A 12122-nucleotide genomic window follows, 5' to 3' on the forward strand; every position below is an offset into this window, starting at 1 on the left:
CTTTCTCCTCCCGAGAGTCTGTCTTTTGCTTCCTTTGTCCGGGAGATGTCTACGGCCATCCCCTTCCCGGTGGTTGTGGAGGACGAGCCCAGGGCTGAAATGTTTGAGCTCCTGGACTATCCTTCTCCACCTAAGGAAGCGTCCACTGTTCCCTTGCACCATGTCCTGAAAAAGACATTGCTTGCGAACTGGACAAAACCATTAACTAATCCCCACATCCCCAAGAAGATCGAGTCCCAGTACCGGATCCATGGGGACCCAGAGCTGATGCGCACCCAGTTGCCTCACGACTCTGGAGTTGTGGATCTGGCCCTAAAGAAGGCTAAGAGTTCTAGAGAGCATGCTTCGGCGCCCCCGGGCGAAGACTCTAGAACCTTAGACTCCTTTGGGAGGAAGGCCTACCATTCCTCTATGCTCGTGGCCAAAATTCAGTCTTACCAGCTCTACACGAGCATACACATGCGGAATAATGTGCGGCAGTTGGCGGGCTTGGTTGATGCTCTTCCCCTGAGCAAGCCAAGCCTTTTCAGGAGGTGGTCAGGCAGCTGAAGGCGTGCAGAAAATTCCTGGCCAGAGGAGTTTATGACACTTTTGATGTTGCGTCCAGGGCCGCTGCTCAAGGTGTGGTGATGCGCAGGCTCTCATGGCTGCGTGCCGCCGACCTGGAGAATAGACTCCAGCAGCGGATTGCGGACTCGCCTTGCTGTGCGGACAACATTTTTGGAGAAAAAGTCGAGCAGGTGGTAGAGTCTCTCCACCAGCGGGACACCGCATTCGACAAGTTCTCCCGCCGGCAGCCTTCAGCTTCTACCTCTACAGGTAGACGATTTTTCGGGGGAAGGAAGACTGTTCCCTATACTTCTGGTAAGCGTAGGTACAATCCTCCTTCCCGACAGCCTGCGGCCCAGGCTAAGCCCCAGCGCGCTCGCTCTCGTCAGCAGCGTGCGCCTCAGCAAGGCCCCGCGGCTCCCCAGCAAAAGCAAGGGGCGAGCTTTTGACTGGCTCCAGCAGAGCATAGCCGACATCCAAGTGTCAGTGCCGGGCGACCTGCCAGTCGGAGGGAGGTTGAAAGCTTTTCACCAAAGGTGGCCTCTCATAACCTCCGATCAGTGGGTTCTGCAAATAGTCCGGCAAGGATACACCCTCAATTTGGCCTCAAAACCTCCAAATTGTCCACCGGGAGCTCAATCCTACAGCTTCCAGCACAAGCAGGTACTTGCAGAGGAACTCTCCGCCCTTCTCAGCGCCAATGCGGTCGAGCCCGTGCCATCCGGGCAAGAAGGGCTGGGATTCTATTCCAGGTACTTCCTTGTGGAAAAGAAAACAGGGGGGATGCGTCCCATCCTAGACCTAAGGGCCCTGAACAAATATCTCGTAAAAGAAAAGTTCAGGATGCTTTCCCTGGGCACCCTTCTCCCCATGATTCAGCAAAACGATTGGCTATGCTCTCTGGACTTGAAGGATGCCTACACACACATCTCGATACTGCCAGCTCACAGACAGTATCTGCGATTTCAGTTGGGCACACGCCACTTCCAGTACTGTGTGCTACCCTTTGGGCTCGCCTCTGCGCCCAGGGTGTTCACAAAGTGCCTAGCTGTGGTAGCAGCTGCACTTCGCAGGCTGGGGGTGCACGTGTTCCCATATCTCGACGATTGGCTGGTGAAGAACACATCCGAGGCTGGAGCCCTGCAGTCCATGCAGATGACTATTCGCCTCCTGGAGCTACTGGGGTTCGTGATAAATTACCCAAAGTCCCATCTTCTACCAGTGCAGAAACTCGAATTCATAGGAGCTCTGCTGGATTCTCGGACGGCTCGTGCCTATCTCCCAGAGACGAGGGCCAGCAACTTGTTGTCCCTCGTCTCGCGGGTGCGAGCGTCCCAGCAGATCACAGCTCGGCAGATGTTGAGATTGCTGGGCCACATGGCCTCCACAGTTCATGTGACTCCCATGGCCCGTCTTCACATGAGATCTGCTCAATGGACCCTAGCCTCCCAGTGGTATCAGGCTGCTGGGGGTCTAGAAGACGTGATCCACCTGTCCACGAGTTTTCTCGAATCCCTGTATTGGTGGACAATCTGGTCCAATTTGACTCTGGGACGTCCTTTTCAAATTCCTCAGCCACAAAAAGTGCTGACAACGGATGCGTCTCTCCTGGGATGGGGAGCTCATGTCGATGGGCTTCACACCCAAGGAAGCTGGTCCCTCAAGGAACGCGGTCTACAGATCAATCTCCTGGAGTTGCGAGCGATCTGGAACGCTCTGAAGGCTTTCAGAGATCGGCTGTCCCATCAAATTATCCAAATTCAGACGGACAACCAGGTTGCCATGTACTATGTCAACAAGCAGGGGGGCACCGGATCTCGCCCCCTGTGTCAGGAAGCCGTCAGCATGTGGCTCTGGGCTCGCCGTCTCGGCATGGTGCTCCAAGCCACATATCTGGCAGGCGTAAACAACAGTCTGGCCGACAGACTGAGCCGGATTATGCAACCTCACGAGTGGTCGCTCAACTCCAGAGTGGTGCGCCAGATCTTGGTGGATCTCTTCGCATCTCGAGTGAACCACAAAGTCCCTCAGTTCTGTTCCAGGCTTCAGGCCCCCGGCAGACTGGCATCGGATGCCTTCCTCCTGGATTGGGGGGAGGGCCTGCTGTATGCTTATCCTCCCATTCCTCTGGTGGGGAAGACTTTGTTGAAACTCAAGCAAGACCGAGGCACCATGATTCTGATTGCTCCTTTTTGGCCGCGTCAGATCTGGTTCCCTCTTCTTCTGGAGTTATCCTCCGGAGAACCGTGGAGATTGGAGTGTTTTCCGACCCTCATCACGCAGGACTCTTCTGCATCCCAGCCTCCGGTCCCTGGCTCTCACGGCCTGGATGTTGAGAGCGTAGACTTTGCCTCTTTGGGTCTGTCAGAGGGTGTCTCCCGCGTCTTGCTTGCTTCCAGGAAAGATTCCACTAAGAGGAGTTACTTCTTTCTGTGGAGGAGGTTTGCCGTCTGGTGTGACAGCAAGGCCCTAGCTCCTCGCTCTTGTCCTACACAGACCCTGCTTGAATACCTTCTGCACTTGTCTGAGTCTGGTCTCAAGACCAACTCTGTAAGAGTTCACCTTAGCGCAATCAGTGCATACCATTACCATGTGGAAGGTAAGCCGATCTCGGGACAGCCTTTAGTTGTTCGCTTCATGAGAGGTTTGCTTTTGTCAAAGCCCCCTGTCAAGCCTCCTACAGTGTCATGGGATCTCAATGTCGTTCTCACCCAGCTGATGAAACCTCCTTTTGAGCCACTGAATTCCTGCCATCTGAAGTACTTGACCTGGAAGGTCATTTTCTTGGTGGCAGTCACTTCAGCTCGTAGAGTCAGTGAGCTTCAGGCCCTGGTAGCCCAGGCCCCTTACACCAAATTTCATCATAACAGAGTAGTCCTCCGCACTCACCCTAAGTTCTTGCCAAAGGTCGTGTCGGAGTTCCATCTGAACCAGTCAATTGTCTTGCCAACATTCTTTCCCCGTCCTCATTCCTGCCCTGCTGAACGTCAGCTGCACACATTGGACTGCAAGAGAGCATTGGCCTTCTATCTGGAGCGGACACAGCCCCACAGAGAGTCCGCCCAATTGTTTGTTTCTTTTGATCCCAATAGGAGGGGAGTGGCTGTAGGGAAACGCACCATATCCAATTGGCTAGCAGATTGCATTTCCTTCACTTACGCCCAGGCGGGGCTGGCTCTTGAGGGTCATGTCACGGCTCATAATGTTAGAGCCATGGCTGCGTCGGTAGCCCACTTGAAGTCAGCCTCCATTGAAGAAATTTGCAAAGCTGCGACGTGGTCATCTGTCCACACATTCACATCGCATTACTGCCTGCAGCAGGATACCCGACGCGACAGTCGGTTCGGGCAGTCAGTTCTTCAGAACCTGTTTGGGCTTTAGGATCCAACTCCACCCCCCGAGGGCCCTGTTTGTTCTGTTCCAGGCTGCACTCTCAGTTAGTTGGTAAATTTTTTAGGTCAATCTCAGTTATGTCCTCGCCGTTGCGAGGCCCAATTGACCATGGTTGTTGTTTTGAGTGAGCCTGGGGGCTAGGGATACCCCATCAGTGAGAACAAGCAGCCTGCTTGTCCTCGGAGAAAGCGAATGCTACATACCTGTAGAAGGTATTCTCCGAGGACAGCAGGCTGATTGTTCTCACAAACCCGCCCGCCTCCCCGTTGGAGTTGTGTCTTCCCTTGAAGTGTATTGTCTTGTTACATACTAGACTGGCCGGCTCGAGCCGGTTTCGGGCGGGAAGACGGCCGCGCATGCGCGGTGCGCGCGGGCGCGCGAGAGCTAGCAAAGGACTTTGCTAGGAAGATTCCGATTGGAGGGGCTGCCGAGGACGTCACCCATCAGTGAGAACAATCAGCCTGCTGTCCTCGGAGAATACCTTCTACAGGTATGTAGCATTCGCTTTATTTCCTGGTCATTCCTACTATCTGTGTCCTGGGAGGTCAGCTGGGTATGACCTTTCCCTCCAATCGAGGACTGCCCTTTGGAACCACCCCTGTTACCTCATGACAGGTTCAGTCCCTATTGGTCCCCTTACCTTTCCCTCCCTAGGCTTGTATGGGCCCCCTTCTTGACCTCCCTCCTCCCTTTCTTCATGAGACATTCTCCATCTTACTTCAGACAGCACATGTCGTTATACCCCCACCCCCCCAAACGAACACATTTTTTACCTTGTTCATTCTCTCTCATAAGATATTGCACAAATCCAACATCCCACCTCAGAACTGCTTTCTTCTATTTAATCACCCTCTCACCTCTGCAACAAGCTTCCTTTCTTCAGATTTTTACCTCCATCCCCCTTGCAGTTCTCAGAACTTCAAAGCCTTTTGCCTTGGGACATGAACTTCAGAACATCTATTGACTGTGAGTAAATTATCTACATTTATTCAATAAAGTAAATTTAGGAAAATAAAGAGGCTTCAGGTGTGTGCTGGTGTGCTGTTATACTTAGGATATTAAAGCTTTAAAGATATTACGCTTAAAAAAAACCTTGACACTGACTTACCAAGATTATTATCAGTTAACACCTCTTTGACTCTCTTGGTAATTCCATATGTGTCTAGCTCAGGTGACATGGCAACCAGTTCTTGAATGCTGAGAGCTGAGTGGCCGGACAATGATAAAGGGGTTGATGTTTCAGAGTCACAAGCTGTTGCATCACTCAACTCATCTGTTTTCCCATCCTTGTTGGTCTCTATGGACGGACAGGGCTGTTGTACCAATTCTGTCAGACTCTTAACTGACTCACTGGAACTCATCGGTGACTCAGGAGCAGGACTACAGCTGGTGGAAGTCTTTGGAGTACTTTCTATAATCAAAATGTTAAAAAATAAAAAACCTTCAGCAAAACTTCTCTTCCAACAAGAAGCATCAATTAACCTATTATATTTTTACAAAATAATTAGGTAAAATTATTTCCAAATACAAGAAGCATATACATATATTATATTAGTCTAGGACAGCAAGGGGTAGGGGAGTTAATTTGGGGGGTATGAGCAGTTGGAGGGTAGTTTTTTTGATTGGGGCAGTTTGGAGTAGCGCAAAGTTGTAAGGGATATTTTTGGGTGTGAGAGCATTATGCAATGTGGCAGAGCAGTTGCAGAGGGTAGTTTTTAGGTGTGGAACAGTTGAATGGGGTTAGGTTTTGGAGTCAGGACAGTTTGCAGGAGGATAGGGCAGTTGTATGGGCTAGTTTTGAGGATGAGGAAATTGCAGGGTGGTGCAAGCAGTTGTAACTGGGTAGTTCTGTGGGATGCAGCAGTTTGCAGGGTGGTGTGGAATTTGTGGGGCAGGGGGCAATATGTGGGATGATGAGACAGTTTAAGGCTGTAGGGGCAGTTTGGGGGAATTGGGCAATTGCAAAAGGAAAGTAATTTCTGAGAGGTAGGAGCAGTTTGGGGATTTGGAAGGGTAGGGAATTCTACTTTTTAAAAATTGCATTGCACTGTTCTCTAACTGCTACATTTCACTCCATGTTTCTATGCTACAAAAAGCAGGAACTCCTTTTCCTATAGAAATACACTGGGCCATTTTAGGGGTGCTTATTTCTCTGAAATTCCAAGTGCTATTTGGCTCATTTAAGAACTCAATCTGTCTTTTTGTTGGTTTTTCTCACATGCCAAGTTTCAACCCATTGCAATATTTTTTATTCTTTTCAACTCAATGGAAGTTGGAAAGACCTATACAAAAGGGATTGAGAATGTCTATCTGTGAGGAAATTAACTCTCCTAAAATGTAGTAGAATGGGATGAAACTTGGCATAATGAAAAAAGAAAAAAAAAAAAAACAACAGTAAAGAGACATGATGAGTTTGAAAATGTTCCAAATTGGACTGGGGGTTCCAGATAAATGAGCCCTAATAAATGAGCCCCCTCCCCCCCCCAAAAAAAAACAATATATGGCCCAGTCACATGGGAAATTGTGCTGCAAATTCTGAAGCACATAACAGAGAGAATTAAACAGCAGTTAGATAACATAGCAATGAAGTTTAAAAGGTATTGTTCTCAGAGGATGTACATAGAAATTAGAGGATCAATCATGTACTCTCTAAATCTTCTCTTGCTGCCTTGCGAAAATTTCATTTAGAATCTGATGATTCGAATTATTATTCTATTTCTATATCATGCTGCTACATTAATACTAGGTCAGTTGTAACAAAGTGTTATACTGAGGAATTTGATTCGGGATTCTGATACAGGATTAGCATTTATTGTGGAGATATGTTACCAGAACATTCTGATTTTGTTTTTTGGACTTATGTCCATTGGGTTACAACATTTAACTAGTTCGTAGAATGTTTAAAAAGGGGGGAGGATTGGAGATAATTTACAAAGATTTTCATGGATTAGAATTTTGTTTTAGAATTTTTACTTATAAACCACCTTTATCCAATGTGGTAATACAAAAAAAAAAAAAAAAAAAGCATACATAATAAAATACAATCAGAACAAACAACAGTAAAAATCTCCATGAACAGTTCAAAACAAACAGTAATCAAATAGGTACAAAAAATGCCAGACAAAGCAGAAAGCCTCTCACGTTCTTCTTAAAAGGTAAGCTGTTGGTCATTCTTTAAACACAGGGGTAGTTTGTTCCATTCTACTGGTGTTTTTCAGAAAATGTACCCGTACTGCTCAAATCCAAATGGAAAGGAAGGGCCAGTTGAACAAGATTCTATTGGTCCTGTGATCTTAATACACATGGAGGGGCTAATCGAAAGGGGTGCCCAAGTTTTCCTGAGGACGTCCTTGCAGGACGTCCTGGCGAAGGGGTGGGGAAACCCGTATTATAGAAACAAAATGGGCGTCCATCTTTCGTTTCAATAATATGGTCGGGGACACCCAAATCGCAAAATTTAGGTCGACCTTAGAGATGGTCATCCCCGATTTTCGGTGATAATGGAAACCGAGGACGCCTATCTCAGAAACGACCAAACCCAAGCCCTTTGGTCGTGGGAGGAGCCAGCATTCATAGTGCAATGGTCCCCCTGACATGCCAGGACACCAACCGGGCACCCTAGGGGGCACTGCAGCGGACTTCACAAATTGCTCCCAGGTGGCATAGCTCCCTTACCTTGGGTGCTGAGCCCCCCCCCCCCCCAAAAAAAAACAAAACCCACTCCCCACAACTGTACACCACTACCATAGCCCTAAGGGGTGAAGTGGGAACCTACATGTGGGTACAGTGGGTTTCTGGTGGGTTTTGAAGGGCTCACGTTTACCCATAGGCGCCCTGTATAAGAGGCTTGGGGAGGCTAAGCCTCCCCAGCCCAATCGTGGACTTCCCTTGGCTGCTCTTTAAAAGAGATGGCGCCTAAGCGCCAAAATGCTGCAGTGACCGGCGGTGTCTGCCTCCTCCCCCCTCCCGCGCGAGTCTTGCACCTCCACACACCCCCTCCCGCTCCCGCTCTCACTCACCCATCCATTCGCCTGGCGTGGTCTCTCCATCTCCGGTCGGCCTGAGGCGTTCTCCCTCTGATGCCGGCGATGCACATAGCCAGCCTGATTCTGCTGCCTGCGTCGGAGCCTCTCTTTCTCAGACGCGTCCCGCCTCCTCGAATTCAACTTCCTGTCGTACGCAGAGGCGGGATGCGTCTGAGAAAGAGAGGCTCCGACGCAGGCAGCAGAATCAGGCTGGCTATGTGCATCGCCGCATCGGAGGAGAACGCCTCAGCCTCAGGCTTTAATAACAAGGGGTGGATGGGGGGGGGGAGCGAAAGCCATGGATGGCAGGGGAGAGAAGAGTCGCTGCAAGCTCAGAGCTGGAGGACAGTAGAAGCGAGATCGAAGGACATGCTGTGCTGCCATGGAGAAAGGTGGAAAGGGAGATTAACTGGGCATGTGGGCAAGGAGGAAAGTGGAAATGGGAGATCAGAGTGAGATTCTGGATACAGAGGAAGGTGGGAGGAAAGATTGGGAAAAAGGAAGAAGGAAATGGAGATTGTGGGACATGCTGGGCATGGAGAAATGTGAGAAAGGAAATGGGGGGTTCATGCTGGGCATGGAGGAGGGTAGAAAAAGGGTGATTAGGGTGACATGCTGGGCACAGAGGAGTGAAGGTGGGAGGAAAGATCAGGGGGTGATGCTGGAGAGGAAGGAAGGTGGAAAGAGAAATCAGGGAGATGCTGGCATTGCTGGTTAGGAAGGAAGGTGGAAGAGAAAACCAGGAAGAGATGCTGGGCAAGAAGGAAGGGGGAAGAGGGAAGAGAAAACCAGGAAAAGATGCTGGGCAAGAAGGAAGGGAAGAAAGGAGAGATGCTTGGCATCAATGGAAAGGAAAGAGGAGAGATGGGAGATGTTAGAAATGGGTGGGGAAAGAGATGCAGAGCTAGATAGAAGCAGTAAAAAGAGGGAGCTGGAAGACTGGAGGATGAGAAAGAGGGATAAAGTTTGAGAGGCAAAAAATGTATTGGGGGAAGATGAGCATGAAAAAAAAAATCAATGTCTGAGTGGAAGACATTGAGAAAATATAACATGGCAAATGAACAGGAGGCCCTGGACAGTGATCTAAGGGATACAGAGAGAGAATGAGACTACTATGCTTAGAAAAATAGCATTACCAGGCATAAAGGTAGAAAAATAATTTTATTTTCCATTTATTGATTGAAATTTGTCAGATTTGGGAATTAAAATCTGCTATCTGTATATTTTGCACTGTACATAAGGAAGGTTGTTGGACATGGGTGGATGGAGGGGAGAGGAGGGTTGCTGGACATGGATGGAGGGGAGGGAAGAGTGAGGAAGGAAATGAGATGAGGGAAAAGGAAGAGAGAAAAACTGCACATGGAGGAAGAAAATAGGCAGAAGTTGGATCCACTGGACAGTCAAGTCTGCGCAGGACCCAGCTTTTACTTACGGATGTAGGGCAAGAAATGAAGAAGAAAGGCGGAAAGTGAAGAAATAAATGGAAAGGAAGCCCTGGAAACGGAGTTAAGAGGACAGATAGCAGCAGAATTGGATACTGGGCCAGCATGATCAGAAAAACAAAGTCACCAGACAACAAAGGTAGAAAAGATCATTTTATTTTCATTATAGTGTTTGGAATATGTCCACTTTCAGAATTAGGTGCTCAACATTAAAAGTTTATATTTACTTATTTATGGCATTTTATCCCACATTAAACATGAATTAGGGTGTTTTGTGGCTCTACACGTATCATGATATTATGATCCCTTGTTTCATATTGTTGACGGTCTGCATTTTCCATATGGGTGGTATATTGGTGTATTAGGTTCTGCCCAGTGTAATATTTATGGTACAGTAAGGTTCTGAGTGTGACTTATTGTGACTTATTTTTATTTATTTTTTTTCTGTGTGTTATCAGACAATTATGGATTTAAGCTCCACCCCTAACCCGCCCCCTTTAGCCTCCCCAAACAGTTTGGCCACCGACCACCTATGCGTTTACCACAAGTATAACAGGTGACGGGGGGATGGGACTGGGTCCGCCTGCCTGAACTGCACCTACTAAAACTGCTCCAGGGACCTGCATACTGCTGTCATGGAGCTGGGTATGACATTTGAGGCTGTCAAAAAATATTTTAAAAGTTTTTTTTTTTAGGGTGGGAGGGGGGTTAGTGACCACTGGGGGAGTAAGGGGCGGTCATCCCCAATTCCCTCCGGTGGTCATCTGGTCAGTTCGGGCACCTTTTTGAGGCTTGGTCATAAGAAAAAAATGGACCAAGTAAAGTCGCCCGTGCTCGTCAGGGATGCCCTTCTTTTTTCCATTATCGGTCGAGGACGCCCATGTGTTAGGCATGCCCCAGTCCCGACTTCGCTATGCTTCTGACACGCCCCTGTGAACTTTGGTCGTCCCCATGACGGAAAGCAGTCGAGGATGCCCAAAATCGGCTTTCGATTATGCCGATTTGGGCGGCCCTGGGAGAAGGACTTCATCTCCTGATTTGTGTCATAGTAACATATACCGGAAACAGCTGATCTTAATATGCGCTTCCGGATCTAAACTACTGCATTAGATGAAACACCCCCAATGGATCTACGTATTTAACCCTCTAGGTTCTAAAGTATCTAAATGGTATATTCAAAAGGTCTTCCGTTGAAGCAATTTTCTGTTATGATCCCCTCCTCTCGCCACTGGACAAATCTGATCAATTACCATGCATCGTAAGGTATCAATCATGTGAACTTTTGACACACAGTGTTGGACTAGTGGAGCTCCTAAATTTTGTGCTATAATACCTGACCGATGTTCAGTCATACGTGCGTGTAAAAATCTAGTGGATTTCCCTATGACCTTGTCACATGGACACCGTATATAATATATGATGTCCAGAGTCTGACATGTAGTGTGATGCCTTAGCTTGTACACCCTACCAGCGTGTGTGAAACTTGTCGCCTCTTGTGCCAAGTCACAAGTCTTACAGTGTGCTCTATTGCATTTGTAATGACCCAACGTTATTGCTGGAGTGCCACTCTCAGCTTCTGGTAACTATGCTGGACTCAATATTTCTTTCAAATTTTTTGCAAGTGAAAATGCTGTTATTAGATGATATTTAGCAAACAAGGGATGCGACCTCTGTGATTAAAATACATACAGGCAGAGGTTCACCGAGTGAGTGAAGTGAAACCGGCCGTGGTGACTATATGAAACTCTTCCCTAATTAATATGAAGTAGTTTTAGTGGTACTCCATGAGAACCCTCTACGTCTAATAGCAGGCAGCAGGGAGCGGCTATATTAATAAAGAAGTCATTAGCGTTTGAGATGCATAGGCTATCAAGATCCAGAAGGCCACTATGTGATTGTTGCGGGGCTCCTGCAGGGGGTCAAGGTGGCTTTGTGCAGTATATATGCGCCTAACAAATAATTTTTTTTACTCTCCTTGAAGCTAAACTGGTGACTTTTGATGAATATCCATTAATCTTAGGGGGCAATTTTAACATCACTAGTGACAATTTGATAGATTGTCGACCTCCAAAACAGCCAGGTAAATATCATGAAGAGCGGGGGATGAATTTCATTTCTAAGGAAGTGGAAGTAGTAGACATCTGGAGGCTCCAGCATATAGATGAACATGATTACACTTTTTTCCCACCCACATGGGGTTCATGCACGCTTAGACTATATTCTTATGTCCCACTCTCTGGCCCAAGCGACTGATCGCACTGGGATAGGGGAGCCTGTCATCTCGGACCATGCACCGGTATGGGCCACTTTGAGGTGGGGAGAGAGGGTTGGAACCTTTCGTTGGTGAATGAACCCTACCTTGTATCAGGACCAAGCTTTCCGCACATATTTGTGGCAGGGATGGCTTGATTATGTAGCTGAGAACGATGCCCAGTCAGTAAGTGCCAGAACCTATTGGGAAGCTGCCAAAGCCGTGCTCCGCGGTAAGATTATTGCTTATACTGCATCTTTAAGTAAGCGTCGAGAGCAGGAAATCAGGGATCTTATGTTTAAGTTGAAAGAAGTCCGGAGACTTTTTATTCTTTCTCCTTCTGAAACTTCCTGTAAGGAATACTTTGAGACAAGGAAGCAGCTGCAGGCAGTATTGGACGCCAGGGCGCTTTACAGTGTTAAACTTTATAAGTACCATTTACACCAGTGGGGCAACAAGCTT

General features: G+C 48.0%; 1 protein-coding gene across 1 annotated transcript in view; it reads right to left on the minus strand.

Moving 5' to 3' along the window:
• The window catches only part of CUX1 (cut like homeobox 1), an 804986-nt gene that overhangs the window by 119226 nt on the left and 673638 nt on the right, over positions 1-12122 (minus strand). The window contains 1 exon segment of the mRNA XM_030186246.1: positions 5051-5353. Within this exon segment, the coding sequence (XP_030042106.1) occupies positions 5051-5353 (303 nt within the window).

The sequence above is a fragment of the Microcaecilia unicolor genome, chromosome 13, assembly GCF_901765095.1.
Source record: "Microcaecilia unicolor chromosome 13, aMicUni1.1, whole genome shotgun sequence".
Taxonomy (NCBI): Eukaryota; Metazoa; Chordata; class Amphibia; order Gymnophiona; family Siphonopidae; genus Microcaecilia; species Microcaecilia unicolor.